The sequence below is a fragment of the Arvicola amphibius genome, chromosome 6, assembly GCF_903992535.2.
Source record: "Arvicola amphibius chromosome 6, mArvAmp1.2, whole genome shotgun sequence".
In the NCBI taxonomy this organism is placed as follows: Eukaryota; Metazoa; Chordata; class Mammalia; order Rodentia; family Cricetidae; genus Arvicola; species Arvicola amphibius.
Window position 1 is genome coordinate 120,321,427 of NC_052052.2, and position 16,912 is coordinate 120,338,338.

Genomic DNA, 16,912 nt, shown 5'->3' on the forward strand with positions numbered 1-16,912 from the left:
ATTATTTCACCACTAAAGCACACACTTACTTTTATTGCCTTTATTTAAACAATTAAAATATGTTTTTCATTCACTAAAAATCCCCTTTGTGTACAAAGCCAACATATTTGTGTGACCACCATTATGGGGAAAAGAGAGCAATGTGTGTCAGACTCTGCATTCCCTTTTCTCTTGTATTGTCATCTGCCACAACCACCAACCTGCTTCTGGTCCCTACAATGTCAAATAAATAAGGCAAAAATGAAAAAAATGCAAGGGAGCTTTAATTGGGGAGATGGGAGTGAGGACAATAAAGGAGAGGGAGGAAAGATGTAAAAATAATGTTAAGGATGTTTGAGAAAAGCCCAGAAAATTATATTTATCTAAAATTACATATGAAACATACAGTTATCTATCTGCATCTATATGCAGAGAGAATTTAAATGAAGTTATGCCATTTGGGGTGATAATACCCCACAAGAGTCATACAATATTTAACAAAAATTTCAGTATAGGAGAAAAAGAAATCCCCTTTTGAGTTGTGGCTTAGTAGGGTCCAGGAGGCTCCCAAACAATATAGGCCATCGCTATTGCCTTTGATTGCTTCCCAGAAGTTGAAGGTAAGTCTCAAAGGACTCACAGGGTCTATGTTGGATCTGACCATAAAGTCTCCTCCTTGAGGTCTTGGCTTCCATAGTACCAGAAGGTGCTATGTTGACAAGGGAGTAAAGGAAAACATAGTCCTATCTAGATGTGACTTAAAACCCACTCAACACAGGGGAAACCATGGTACTAGAAATCTTGCCAACTCCCAAGGGCCATTGAGGTCATGGATTTTAGAAGAGAGCATACTACTACCACTTTTCCTAAATGAGCATAATCCTTAACTACCTATGTATTGCTCTTTACACCCACAATAAATGTCACTCTCACCACTCACCAAGGAAGTTTCTGTGGCAGATAGAAACCATTACAGAAACTCAACACTGGTCAAGATACCAGGACAAAAGACCACGGGATGCCCATGTTACATCTATGACATAATCCCTACATTAGTCTAAGGGGACATCAAAGAAGAGGGGATAGAAAGATTGTAAGAACCAAAGGACCAGGTTTTCTGCTGTGAGAATGTGTGTTTTACACATGACAGTAGAGCTATACCCACAAAATCTCAACAACATGACTGCCTAAGCAAGCCCTGAACAATGATGACATCAGTTGGCATGTTAATGTGGATGAAGAGATCTCATAGGGAACTACCTTTCAATGAGGAGTGACTGGCAGTTAAGGAGAGTTGAGAGAGGGAGATTAGTTCTCCAGAAATGAATTTCTTAATTTTTAAACCAATACAAAGAGATCAGCCCTAAAAATATACATATAAGCAATACTAAACAGATGCAGCAGGTTGCGTTTATGCATTTATTCATATATATGTAGCAATAGTAATTGAAGAAAAAGGGCACAACTTTGAGATGGAGTTGGAATGGTGGGGACATGGGAGGGTTGGAGGCAGGAGGGGGACGGAAGAAACAATGTAGTCATATTTTAATTAAAAATAAATTAAATGCTTTAAAGGAAGAATAATAAGTTAACAAGTGTTAACTTGCTATTTTAAGCAGTTTCTAATTATCTAGAATGTTATCTAATTTTATATTTATTGTTTGAATTCCATAACTTTAAGTAGTTATTAATGCATATGTTCCATGGAGTCATGTGATACATGTAACCTCGCATGTTCACCTAATGGAATTTTGGGGTTCCGATGCTGCAAGAATTTTAAAGATCATGTGAGTCCAATGCTTTGCAGCTTGTCTTCAGCACTGTGCCTGTCAGAATGATGAAGCAATCTGTACTGCAACTTCTCAGCACAGGCTCCTCCTTCCTATTTTCTCGGCTTTTCTTTTCCATCCCCCATGCCACTGGTAGCATGTTTGACTAGAAGATTTCCATGATCAAGAGAAGATGAGTGGAAGTGATGCTCAGGATGTCACTGGCAAAGCTTGGAGAGCAGTGAGGTCCTGTCATTCTCTCTTCCTTCTCAATGAGAATGGCACTTCCGGGAGAAGACCTGCTTTTTCAGCCCGAGCCCCAGAATTGGAAAGCTGTAAAGGAGAGTTCCTGCTCATCTGCAGACAACACATTGGATGGTTCCTTACAAGGTGGTTCAAGTTAAAAAGCAGTATTAATTGATGTCATTGTGGCCTCTGTCTGAAGGGTATAGCTTCTTGGACTGAGAAGCTATTAGGGTCTCTTTCTTTCCAGAGGGTTGAATTGCCAAGGCCTATCATATAAACTAGTCAATGAATCCGCTCTTTGTATCTTTGTAGTGTGTGTGTGTGTGTGTGTGTGTGTGTGTACATACTCCATTGGTTCTATTCTTCTAAAGAATCCTACCTCATACAACTCCCAAAGACATTTTCTTTGAGGATGTCTGCATACTAGGATGCTGGAATGACTGTGTAAAAACAAATGTGGTGTATTATAATGATAGTAAACTGCTTTGAGATTAAACAAATGAATATATATATATATATATATAATTCTGAGTTTAAAAACACTATACAATATGAATTTATTTACATGTCATTCTAGAACAGACAACACTAATAACTACCAGAGCTGGAATTGCCAAATTAGAAAGAAAGGAGTAACTGAAAAGGGGTACAAGAGGTTTTTGGTGGAATAATGGATTTATTTATTGATTTATTCATTTATTCACTTTGGTTTTTCAAGACAGGGTTTCTCTGTGTACCCCTGTTTGTCTTGGAACTCACTCTGTAGACCTTGAATTAAGAGGTACACCTGCCTCTGCCTCCCTAGTGCTGGGACAAAAGGCCACCACCACCTGATGAAATGTTTTGTTTATTGACTGTGGTGAATGTATGCTGTGAGGTTATATGCTATCATCAGAGCTCACTGAACTGAGCACTTAGGGTCATGTATTTTATTGCATGCAGTATCTTAGTGAAGACAACGCCACCACAAACAAAAAGGAAATAGAATACAGCTCACACAAAGCATTCCTGAATACTTTACCATGTAAGACATTAATTTGGGGAATGTTATAGGTGGGCATGGCTTGTTCAGCCAAGGTTCTTAGACGGGAGTTTGATCTCTACGTGGTGGCACTGTCTTGGTGATCTGGTGATCTCTATGTTTTGGAATGATGTAAATGTTGATAGAGGAGAAGCAGTCAGATAATGGGGGCATCATCCCCAGAAGGAGTTCATACTTATCTTGCAGTGTAAATCTCACGAGAATGGGTTGTTAATGGGCTTACCCCATGTGCTTAGCTTTCTCTATATATAGCCGATTCTCTTTCTAGTTCTGCATATCATGGAGGACCAAAAGGCCTTCGCCTGAGATCAAACCTTTGGAAATACCCAATTTCATCCAATCTTTGAATCTCCCAAACTGCCCACTGAGGAAATCTGTTCATCTAGGATCTGACATCAGTGATTCTGTTACAGCAACATGAAGCAGACTAATCCAGGGAGTCAGAGAAAAGCAGGGCAGGATTCCTGCCAGAGCCAAGGACAGGAAAACCATCTTTGACCTGATTTCTTTTTAAACTTGCCTTGAACCTAATTGCTTTTCCATGTTCAGGATAAGCTGCAATCTCTAATGTATTTTTGGTCATTAATTTAAATGTTTTGCCCGACTTAACTGGAATGTTCACACTTCGACATAAATCTCTGTGGCACATTTATATTCTCCATTTGTGCTACCCATGGTGATTAGTGGGTCACTCTGCTCTGTGCCGTGAGAACAGGTTGCTAACCCAGCTCATCTGTCCCGAGGCAGTCTCCCCATGCTGCCGTTGTCCCTGACACCCACACTCTCTAAGCTTATGTTCTCATTTTCTGACTGAGTTCAAGAAAAATAAAAGACTCAACAGATTTGTCTGAGTTCTGGGAAGAAGATTTTATTTTGCCATTACAACTAATTGATACTTTCCTGAGGAACTCTGCACTATTTTTAGCACAGGATCTGCTTTTCAGAGGAGCTGATAAGATGATGACTTTTAAATGAATCTCAAAATAATGTGGCACAGAACACACTTAGCAATTTTCTTTCTTAGAGATTTACTGTCCTATAACCATGGCACAAAAGGTCTAGCATGTTCCTCAGCATGCTTGCTCAGGTTGCATACATTCTAACACATATTGACTAATAATAACCACCTCTACATGGGGCCTGATAATCTCCCATGTTTTGGAATATGTGTTTAACTATGCAAAGATGTGTTTCATTTGTTTATGTTGCATAATATTTAGTTAACTATGTAAAGATGTGTCCCATTTCTTTAACTGTGAAAAGATGTGCTGCTGTTTTATCTTGCCTGTCTAAGGAACCTGACTGGTTTAATAAAAAGTTGAACAGTCAGTAGTGATGGAAGGTGTATAGGTGGAACTGGGCAGGAAGTATAAGTAGGAAGAGGAATTTAGGCTCAAGAAAAGAAGAAAAAAAGAGTATAGGGAAATGCCAGGGGCCAGACGGACAGACAGATATGGAGGAAGAAGGAAATTAGAATATTCAGAATGAAAGAAAGTTTAAAAAGTACCAAGGCAAAACATAGAAACAGAAACAGGTTAAATTAATTTAGAAGAGCTAGTGGGAAAAGCCTAAGCAAAGTATGAGCAGTTATAATTAATAATAAATCTTCATGCCTTTATTTGGGAGCTGGTTGGTGGCACAAAGAAAACTCCAACTACACTCCCCCTTAGCTAGTGAACTTATAAGGTAATCCAGAATATAAATATCCCATCCTAGCAGGTAATTTCTTTCTTAGATATTCTAAAATTAGAAATCAAAGGCTATAAACACAATGGAACTTGATAGGGGTATAAAGTTCTTCATAGCTACAAGAGTTGGAAAGTGGACAACAAATGAACCTAAGTTGCAATAGAGAAGTGTCCTGAAGGGAACAGGAAAAGATGTAAAATGGGGTTTTTGTCATTTGCCTGCTGCATACATTAAAATTAGTTCAAAACTAGCTTCCTCATAGCTACTTGAATACTCTGGGACTCAGACCTCAGTTTGGGCTAGAAGGAGATTTGCCTACAGGCCATTCCTAGGACCCTATGTAATGTTCTGTTCCTTACTCTTGTAGCATGAAACCATCAACAAAATTCTTTACAATCAATACAATGTCAGAAATAAGATGGGAGGGAAGCTCTTTCTTGAGAGGAAATCTCTGCTGAAGGAAGAACTAATACCAGTAGGCCTTGCAGATGGATTGCCTGCGGATCGAAGTTTTTTTATGGGTAATGTAAAGGTTTTTCCTGGATAAATGGTTTAGTCCTACTCTCATTCAGGAAGAGCATTGGTTCCCTTGGTCTTTGGAACACAAATGCACTAGCAAAACAAATATGTCTCCAGTAAGTTCCATCTTAGGTTGGCATCCTCCACCGTGGGCTTGAGGACGAAACAGGAGTGTTCCCAAGGGCACTATTTAGCCGCATGGGATGCTCAGAGTTTGGCAGGGGAGCTTTCTGCCAGTGTTAGGGGATACAATGACCTGAGTGTTTGTATTCCTCCCACATTTGTAGCAAAACTGAATCCCCCAAGAACTGGTATGAATAAGGCCTCTGGAAAGTGGTCAGAGTAGAAAACTAGTGTCCTTAAAAAAGAAAACATAAAGTCTCTCCGGCCAGTGAGGACTCAGTGAAGGAGGGAGAGGGCATCTGTCAGAACTGACCCTTGACTTCCAGACCCTGGAACTGCAGGAAAAGAAGTCTGCTGTTTGTACACCACCAAGGCCATGGGATTTTTGTTATAGCAGTCAAAATGGACCAAGACTGCATGAGGAGAGGAGTTGCCAACTGGAGATAAAAAAAAAAAGCATCTTAGTCTCTTTCATTTCTTAAATATGAATGTGTATAGGAATTGCCTAGGGAAAATTGTAAAAATGCAGATTCTGATCCAGATTTCTGCTGCAGCCTGAGGTTTTGTGTTTCCAAGCTCCCTGATGCTGTCTAGGACCACATTTGGAAGGGGAAATGGTCCAGTGAACCACTGGGTCTAGTCGGACCATTCTCATCTCCTCACGAATACTCATCATGATGCATGTGTGCATGAAGGGAGATGGTCCAGTGAACTACTGGGTCTAGGAGGACCACTCTCATCACCTCACCAGCATTCATCAAGATGCATCTGTGCATTTTGGGCTCCTCTGAGAACTATCTTGTTATTTGACAGGGGACATAGATGGTGAGTTCTCAATCACATTAGTATAAAGGAAAATATTTGAAAATGTTTCACTGAGCTCCAAGCCATTCAGCACTGATGCTAGAAACATATTTCTAATCTTCCTAGTAAATCTTTAGCTTTTGAAGTTATAAGAATGGGCAGAGGAAGGATTGGACAAGAAATCTGGAAAATCATCAGACAAAATTCTTGCAGGCTAAGTTAAATCATGAATTAAAAACATAATACTCTACAAGAGGAAAAAGGGAACTAACCAGCTCTAAGTATAACATATACGATTAGGACTGGTGTGTTACAATTAAAAGCCTCCCTCCAACTTTCACTGCTCAAATCATTGGGAAAGTGGGATGTCTATTACAGACGAACAGACTTATCAATCATTTTAAAAGACTGAAAACCATGCAGGTGGTGGTGATGCACGCCTGTAATCTCAGTACTCAAGAGGCAGAGACAGGCAGATCTCTGCGAGTTCAAGGCCAATCTGGTCTAAAGGGCTAGTTCTGGGACAGCCAAGGCTACACAAAGAAACCCTATCTCAAAATAAACTAGCAAAATAAACACCCTACCCCCCCCCAAAAAAGGTGGAAACCTTGGGCTGAAGTTATCATGTTTATGGTATGAGGAGTGGGTTCTGCAAGGAGACCAGCCTTCTGCCCTTTTTGCTATAACTTTTGACTATATAAATGTGTGTACAGATTATTCTGTTGTGTTCATTGGCAGGACCACAACTTTTGAGAAAAGTTATGTATGAGTTGAGGACATCTAGAGCTGTCATTCCATCTCAAAGTAGACTGAACCCTCAGAGATGATTTTGTTCTACCAGCCATCTGTTCACTCTCCCACATGACGTGCCCTTCTCCAATTCAATATAGCTCAGGAAGCTTCACCACCCAAAGCATTGCCTGAGGATCATCACAGACTGTAGAACCAGGGTTCTCAACTTTCCTAATGCTGAAACCCTTTAATACAGTTCCTCATGTTGTGGTGACCTCCCCAATCATAAAATATTTTCACTGCTACTTTATAGCTGTAATGTTGCTACTGTTATAAATCATAATACAAAGATTTTTGGAGACAGAGGTTTGCCAAAGGAGTTACTACCCACAGGTTGAGAGCCCCTGCTATAGAAGGTCACCTAAAGGTGTCGAGATCAGCCTTGGGCTGAATGCTGATGGACTGGCTGCAAGGGGACGTCTGACTTTGCTATTCAAGTAATGCACATTGATCTTGGTCACCTTGAAGAAAAACTTTCTGCTTATCATCCTTATCATTCTCAGACTTATCATTGGGCAACTAAATCTTTCTGTTTTCCTGGAAATTTTCTGATTTTAACACTGAAGATACTATTTTTTTTGGAAATATCCCAGTTGCTAGTAAACCAGGAGGGTTATATATTTGGTTAGTGAGGTCTAGGTGTTGAGAGAATATGGAAAGATCAGAAATGCCTAAAGAAATCAAAAGTAGAACTTCCTTCTCTGGTGTTGATTTGGACCTCAAGGGAGAGGATGTTGAAGGAGGGGCTTGATGTTAAGACCAATCAGGGAAGCTTCCCCCAGTCAGCTGACTTCCTGATGGGGAGTTTCACATTAATGATCTCATCACCTCCTTTGATCACTGAAACTTTAAAGATGACTTCAAAACGAAAAATACTTGTTTACAATTCTGTGGCCGACACGAGCTTGGTTGAGAACACAAATATGCTTCTGAAGGCAATATTGTTTGGAACATTTGCCAAGGGAACCAAGGGACGAAAGGAGTTAACGCTTCTGCTGCCCTTACCCTGGGCACAGACACAGGTTTGACGTGAAAGCACCAGTGCCAAGAAGTCAAGGCCCAAAGCACAAGCCCATACTTCACATTGAACACAAAGCAGAGACGGCCTTGCTGCACACTAGGCCAGCGCTGATTTTGAAACCCTAGAATAAGAGGTACGAAAAATCCCAACAACACTGACCAACAGCAAAAGTACAAAAGACTTCTTTCTGCACTCTGACTTTGGTGTCCATCTTAACCAAGCAGAATTAATTCACAGCCTAGGAGCTCCGCAAGCTGATGTTTATTTATAATATTCAATATTCCCATAAGCACACATGTTCCAAATGGAAGGTTGCATTTTGATAATGCCCGTTTCTTCATTAAGATTTCATCATCCACCTACATTAAGAAGCCTGGCCCTACACTTTGTTGCTTCGGCTTTCACCTTGTGTATTCCTGCTTTATTTGCTTAATCTCAAGTTTCTGGCTTCCCAGGCACTCAAATTTGAAACAAGCAAAGTTCATGCATTAGTGTATCCTGAGCATGCATGATTTATGAATGGCCAAGTTCTTGGCACAATTTAACTGTATAAGGGAGACTTTGTTTTAAACATTAAACTAAAAGTTAAGAAGTAGCCACAATGGGTGGAATATCAGAACACAGACTGCAAAGAGGTCCAAAGGAACAAGATTCTTTAGTTCTTAGTTGTTCTTCAGTGTGTGAATGGATGTTCTAACCAATTTTTAAAAAACCATATAAGCATCTAACATCTGACCAATTTAAAAAGTACTTTAAATTGTTATTCTGAGGACTTACCCAGACAAACCTTCATTCTGTAAAACAAAAATATTCTTACATTTACATAAATGAAGATTGTTAACTGCTTTAAGTATCTCAAACTAAATAGTTGGTTTTCTTTTTTTCATTTCTTTTCTTTCTTTTTTTGTACTAGACATTATATTATTATTCAGAACATTTCTCACCATAATTATTCTTTCTCTAACAACAACCAGTGTTGTTCTTATCAAAATTTTTAAGACTAGATAAAAATTTCAAATTCTAAAGAAAAACTTCTCCTTTCTACCAGGTTTTCTTTCTACCAAAAGGCAGAAATAATACAGTCTGTGTTTAAGTAGTAATAAAATAATCATTAAATTAATAATTCCATATGACATTTTTGTATTTGTGGTGTCCCAACCACTTAGCTCAGATATAAGGAACACCCAACCTTTCCTTGCATGTGGCCAAATTGAATACCTTGCCAGATTATAACTGTGTCTTCAAATAACAACACATTTAAATGATGGTGTGCCCCATCATGATTGCTCATAAGTGCCGTAGGACCCGAAAAGTTGCTGTTCATGAGAGGAAATGAGGGTTAATAAAAACCACAGCTTGAATCAACTCAGCATTCATAAACGTCTGTAAATGTTGCCTTCCACAGAGGCTTTTATGCCCTTTCTGATAGAAACATCCCTATGCTGCAGTCTCCATTCAGGGGACTTTCTGTCCATTTCAGAGAAGAACGAGTGTAACACTGCACAGCACCTGGGCATGATGTTACCTTGTAGATTTTGCAATGGCAGAGTCATGATGCCTCCAGCTGCAGCTGCTGCTACCAGCCCTTGGATGTTTGTGAGATTCGCTGTGGGCAGCGTGAGGACCAGGCCTTGCTGACCACCTAGTTGTCCTGCCATGTTGAAGGGGATGAGGATGGGCTGGTTGAGGGCTGGGGGGCCTCCCGGCATCACCCCGGCCACAGCAGAGGCGAGCTGCTGTGCTGTCAGAAGAGGCTGCAAAACAGGAGAAACCTGGCTCACTTTCCAGCAGAGCAACACATGGTTTTTAAAGCACGGTGCCTCCATTATATCCAGTCAGGCGGTTTCTGAAGCAGCAAAGAAGCATACTCCATCCCAGAAAAGAAGACTGGGAGGAGGAACGAATGTTTGAGATTATGTTTCGTTTATACCTTTGAAAATTTTCAAACTTTTTTAGAATCTCCATGAAGCTTAAACATCTTTAAAATAAATACCATGTCTTTACATACTGCAAATTCAATTGAATTTTCATTTGATCCCAATTCTCATATATTTATAGCGCTCAGCTATTTTTTTTCTATGTTGTTACAGAAAGAATTCACTGATTCTTTGGTTCAAAAATAGGAATAACACACTGTTTTCAAGTATTACATTAACAAAAATAGTGTCAAATATTTTCTGGATGCTAGAAGGTCTTTAGTAATGCTGTCACACACATCTGTGGCTGGAGGGCCTGATTGCGTGCATAATCCGTTGGGAAAGCAATTTGGAAACACATACATCTCAAGAGTGGCAAATACATTCATCCTTGTTTGACTCAGAATATATTCTTAGGATACAGTTTCAAGATAGAATTCAAGGGGAAAAGAGATAAATGTATGAAATTATGCAATATACTTCAAGTTACATAAATGGTGAAGCTGTTCATATTATAATGCTAAGCCCCGTGAGGTGCTGTGTATTCATTAATATGGATCATTTTGGTATCTACTTAGGAAAGTTAAAAATATGTTCCTGATATGAAAAAAAACTGGATAGTTTCTAAATAGACAAGTGGTTACTATTGAGATGGTAATATGTGTGTATGCGTGTATTTATATACATATATGTGTGTGAGAGAGATGTCAAGACATAAAATGTAATAGAAAACCAAATACTTATACTCTAAGATACAATACTAAAATTTTTTCTGTTAATTTGTTCATATTCTTCACCCAATTAAGATGTTATTATTAAAACACATGTTTATGTCCACTCTTGACTGAATAATCATGGTTTGGTGTAAAAGGCAGCATTAGAGCACAAAACTTGTTTGAGTTCTGGGGTAGGGTCCTCACTGGAGTTATATCCTAAGATTGTAGTTCTAGCCAGGCTAAATGGCAGCACAAGTCACTTAACCTTCGGGTCTTTAATCCAGGATTATCTTTACACCCTTTTGGGAGTTGTCGAGTTAAACATAATCCCACATTTTTTTCTCTACATGATTAAATATTAAACTCTATCTAGGATTGACTTTCTTTTTGATGAAACATAAAAAAGGTATTTAAATATGTGCATGATATAAAGGCAGATTATAATCACCAGACCCTATGTTCCAATTATCCTACCAATGAGACTCAGAGAGTTTCATAACTTCCTGGAAGTTCCATGTCTCATGCATGGAGAGGTCAAGTTTAAGACCAGATAGACTGTCCAGAGTCTATACAAGGAACAGAGAAAGGGGGTAAGAGTGGGCACATTCTCTGGCTATCCCTCTAGAGTACCATCTAGATCTTTCAAAAGAAGCTCTTGAGAGGTACTGGGCGCCCAATGTATTTGCTTACTTTATTGAATTTATAGCAATAACTTTGCTCCCTCCTTTAAAAAACACGAAGTTACTTGGCAGAAAAAAAATCATGAGACTTAGGGAATAATAATGAAGTTGTAGCTTGTCCTAAGGTCCCTAGGGTAAGATACTGTGGTCGATCAGTGCAATGCTGCAAGGGAAGCATGTAGTGGCTCTCAGACCGTCCACAGGTTTGGAGACTTGACATGCAAAATTTGAAGACTGAATTTGGGGCTTAGGATAGGGTGTACCTGCTCCGGGTTGTCACAGAGCTATGCTTCTTCACTGTCTTGAGTTTGTCATTCTAATTACCCAACTTAGAGCATTAGACCAGTTTGGGGCTCATGGGCATTTAGGAACATCTGTGCACACACATGTACAGAAGCACTTACACGTATGAACTTATGAGGTAAGAAGAATGTCATTAGGAGGGTATGACACATAGAAGCCAATGACTCATGTCTATGAGCTCTAGCAAGGTTTTGGTCTCCCAAATAGACACTGCCCAGTCTTCATGTCTGGAGCTGGGTGGGCTCTGAGATGGGTGATAGGATCTGAGGCCACTAGAAGGTTTCATGGCAGCTAGAATAAGAGTGACGTAATTGAGTCAAGCTTTACACTCGGGCGAGCCCTCCTTATACTGAAAGTGATTAATTTCCTGGGACAACAATGGCAGCAATGGGGAGAGAAAGCAAGATGAACTCTGAAAGTTTCACAGTAGATGGCAGAGGTTAAAGAAAGCCCAGCCTTTTATAATTGTGTTCTACATCTCCATATAACCCACGCCAGGCTGCAAAAAACAAATATTGGACTTTAAAAAATAATGAATGTATTTCTTTATTAATGCAAGAGCTATGTGTGATGTACAGTATTGTCAAACCCAATAAGCTGAACTTGCATTAAAATTGCATTAACTTTTTTATATTAAATCACATCTTGTATTTCAAAAATGGCTATAGTAAGGTTGAAATAACTTAATTTTCTTCACACTCCAGCCATTAAAGTTTTACTTTAAAAAAAACTGCATGGTAACCAACAGCCAAGATGTAGTAGGTTTTAAAGAAAAAAAAAAAAAAACATTTCCACATGATTAAAACCAACCTTTCCTTTAAGAAGAGACTTTTGCAAACACATATTTTCTTGAGAGTATTTAATAAATAATGTAGTCATATAGCTTTTCATACAAAAATTTATCACCATCTTTGCTCTGTTGGAGTTAATTGGATTTAACTCATTATTATTTATTTGGTTATTTATATGGTAAAACTACCCTAAATGTGGCCTAATGGAAAGCAGTTGAGAGATACTGACCTGTGGCCCAACTGGAAATGGGGGATGGGTCTGACTGGCCTGGTGCTGGTCAGGAGTTCCTGGCTCTGATAGGACTGTGTTTCCTCTGGCCCCTAGAAGTCGAGAGAAAAGCTTCCTTAGTATCAACAGCAGCCTAGCAACAGTATATTTCTGTGATATCACAGGATACTGAGGAATAGATGCTTATAAAAGAGTGGTTTTTCAGTAGTTCCAGTTAGGGCAAAAATGATGCTATAGTAGATTCAGGATGGCCAAAGTCATCAGGAGATAGAAAGGACAGGCAATAGGAAAAGGTATTCTTTTATATATATGCCAAAAGACTTACATTGGATATCAGTTTGAAAAGCACACTCTAGTTCTCTGTGTGTATGTGCACATGTTTTAGGGCATGTGTGTGAATGTATCTGTTATGCTTAAATGAATAATAGATAAGCCAGTTGTCCAAAGCCAAAGTACAGTCTCAGACATGACCATCTCTCTCATATTGTTCTCTGGTAGAGATTATTCCCTCTGTTCTGTTCCCTTAGGCCATCTCTTCAAGCTGGCCTTGGATGGACTCCTATGAACCACAGCCCTTTCTAGTGCTCCCTTCCACAATGTCCTAAAAGGAATATGGGTCCCCTTAGGTGAGTTTTCTGGGTGCAGAGCAAAAAAGAATGTCTCCCATCAATTCACAGAGACCCACTACGGTAGGCACTGAACTAGCTGTATTCCCATGCTGAGATCCTGTTGCATTTCAGCACCCTGACAGCAAATCTCGAAAGCCTTTGGGCATTGTCTGCATGCGTTTGCGCTTCATTTTAGGACAAACCAAAGTGGTTCAGATAATGGTAGAAACAATAAATACTTGAGTAAAAACCAATATAAATACTTGAATAAAAATAAACGAAACTGCCATTTCTGAAAGTGTCCCTGTTGAGGGCTTTTGGTTTTTTGGAGTTTTCTATTGGGGTGGTTGAAATCCAGTTCTAAGCAAACCTTAACAAGATCCACTTTCCTGGTGTTTGTCCTATGAATAGCAAGTGAAAGACATTTCAGGCTCTGTTTACTTGCATGCTGAGGCCAACCAATGAAAAAAGATATGATTCTGTCATGCTTATAAATTTTAAAGAAGGTATTATTGGCTCATTTAAAACAAATTCTTCTATATCGTCTCCAAAGGGACAGACTTATAAATAATGGAAATGTGGAAAAAATACTTCAGCACATTAAGCTACAAATAAAATTGACTGCTACATATTATTCAATTGACTTCTATTTCCACAGCGATGTGTCAATCATAACAGAATTTTATAATAGGATTAAGCAATAAATGTGCAAAGCCATTATGCAGAAATCTGAAAATCTGATTAATTTGTAATATTTTTTTGTGCAGAAAGTCAGGAATGGACATTGCTTAGGGAATACTTACAAGCAGTCTATTGAAATTTCTAAATTGATTTGGAACAAACTAATAAAAACACAGACTTGCTGACATTTTATAAACCAAATTCTGTCGAGATATGTTTGGCATTTTAATGATCACTGTCATTTAATAACAAGAGTAAGATGACCCATCAGAAGATACCAGCAATCCCCATATATACAAAAGAGCTTTCCCCTGAATTTTTTATGTGTAGTTTCTTTATTATGCTTGAAAACCAGGGCATGTTAAGCTAGGCAGCAGCTTACATAGTATAATCTCATGGTCTCCATTCAGCCCCCAAATAATGCTTTTGATCAAATATTAAGATTACACTAATTTGCAAATGACTAAAAATTCACTGCTTAGAAAAATGTGGCTGCTTCCTCCAGCTTCTCATGCCTGGATTTTTATGCCAGAAAAGAAAGTTTTACAATGTACAGAAAAATCTAAAAGTCCCTTTTTAAACAATTAAATGTACACTTGATATCAGAATTTTCTACAGCAAGATAGGCCCCTTTGTATCATATTTCCTCCATGTGTTCAGAGTCTATTTTTGACTCTGTTCTTAACACATCCCACTGTAATGCTGAGGACTGGTCCCACCCAGGCCCTGTGCCAACAGTAGTGTGTGTTTATTCTCTACAATTCCATACAGATTACATTTGCTTATATTTATTCTTTGGTGCTCTGAGGCCCTAACTGGTGCTCAGCAACTTGTTCTGTGAGTGGCTATGCTCAAAAACCATGTTCAATGCAGTCTGGGGCAATTCCACACAATTTCATGTGTAAAATGAAGTCTTTCGCAGGCTCTAGAGGAGATTATGTATGCTTTCCCGCCTGGATCAAAAAGTAATGTTCCCTCTTAATGTGCATCTCCATTTTCCCCAAACACATGTATCACGCTTAACCTTGTAGGGCCATAAAGTAATCTGCTTGCTTGGAAGGCAGCTCCTGTACAGGGGCCTTGCTGGAGCCAGAGGGGAATCCAACAGTCAGAATGAATAAAAGGCTTTGGCTAAAGGTTTTAGAGATTTGAAGCAGCACTTACTGTATGATAGCAAAGAATTTGAGGTTAGGCATTTCCATGGCAAAGATAAGGAAACATAAATATTATAGTTGACCAGGACTCTGGAAAACATAGTAACCATGGAGCCCTCTGATGTCAGCTGTGTGGTGAATGACATGTGCTTTAAAACCTTTATGTTTTTATCAGCAACTAGTACATGTAGAAAAAATGTTGTGTGATGTTTTCCTAAAAGTGTACATGGTTTGATCATATTCACCGTGCGTCACTTCCTTTTCTTCTATCCCATCATCTTATGCCTTCATCCTCTTTGCTCATGGTCCCCTTTGACAGTGAGCTCTCAGGCCAGGACAATTCTTTCACACTTAGAGGTTCAGCTTAAGATACACATTGACACTCATGTGATTACTTCCTTCTGTTTAGCATAAATCTTGGAAATATCTTTAAATTATTAGTTTATTGACAAACTCTATCTCAATCCCAAAAGACAGATTTCTACAACATGGATGTAGAAGGCCCTACAGCCCATGTATTAAAAGCCTTACTGCCAGCCTGTGGCATGATGAGGAAGTGATAGAACCTTAGGTGGGATGGACTAGCAGAAGGAAGCTGAACCACTGTGGGCATGCTTTTGACAAGGACAGAGGGATGCTGGTCCCTTCCTCATGCTCTCTTTGCTTTCTGGCCACCATCACTCTGGTATCCAAGGGGTCCTGTCCATCATGTGCTGCCTTTCTGTGGCCTCCAAACACAGGAGCAAACAGACCATTGACCGAAGGGCTCTTCCCTGTCAGGCACTATGCAGCAGTCATAAAGCCGACTGGAGCAGATATAGGAAGCAGTTTGGTAAAAATATTAAAGGCAAGGTTTCTTACATCTTAAACTTGGCCAGGTTTACATTTATTTCTGTCACCTCACTAGGAACATAGACTTGGAATTGTCTTCCAATTGTTTATTCGTCAGCTTTCTCTTATGAAAGTCAGGAATGACGAGAGTACTTCCTTCACAAGCTGGCTGCTGTGAGTGCCGTATGAGATAATATACGTGTATGTTCATTGTGAACTCTGCATGCTTGCTACATAACTGCTTCATCTGTTGGTTATTGTACTTTAATAAAGTTTGTACTTAAACTTTGTACTTAAAGTAATATTTCATACCGTTCAATTTGCTTTTAATATTTATCCATCAAAGCCAACTAACACATATGCTAATCTCTATGTGTACATATTTCAGAAATATCTTATATATAAGCTAAGGGTACATGGCTATGTACTGTGTTCCATAAGATCGATGTCTGAAATGGAGCTCCATATTCGAGTCTCTCAGAGCTTACAAAATGTGATGTTCACAAATAGTCTTCCAACAGTAAGCAGAGAGCTATTTCTCAGACCCTGTGAATACAAAAATCTGAGGGCATTCAAGTCTTTTATCTAAATCTGCTTAACATTTGCATGTAACCTATATATCCTTTCTCATTCATTTAATTCACCTCTAAATTGCTCAGGATACTAAATGCAATAGGCGTGGCTACGTAATTGTTGTACTGTATTGTTTAAGCAGTTGTGACAAGAAAAAGTCTATACATACTGAAATGAAATTATTTCCCAAATAGTTTCAACTTACAATTGGCATTTTTTAAATCTATTGATGAGATGTTGATGGTATGGGAGTCTCATTATAGGCTTCTAGTCCGTGGTAACACACTCAGAAAACGTGGTGCCAAGAGTCTAGCTTCTAAATTCTCTCACAGACCATGGCTTACACTAGTGCTGCCCCACTTAAATATGTGAATAATTATTGGAGCCTCCTGAAGCATTTCACAGCCCACAGGAACCTAGTGACAGAGAGTGGAAGATGGTATTTG

The 16,912-nt window shown here is 39.1% G+C and overlaps 1 protein-coding gene across 1 annotated transcript in view; it reads right to left on the bottom strand.

Moving 5' to 3' along the window:
- Nucleotides 1–16,912, bottom strand: part of Pou6f2 (POU class 6 homeobox 2) — a 472,454-nt gene that overhangs the window by 242,841 nt on the left and 212,701 nt on the right. The window contains exons 3-4 of the mRNA XM_038334628.1: nt 12,620–12,711; nt 9,510–9,738 (exon numbers count right to left, since the gene is read on the bottom strand). Of these exons, the coding sequence (XP_038190556.1) occupies nt 9,510–9,738; nt 12,620–12,711 (321 nt within the window). The remainder of the gene's footprint in view (nt 1–9,509; nt 9,739–12,619; nt 12,712–16,912) is intronic.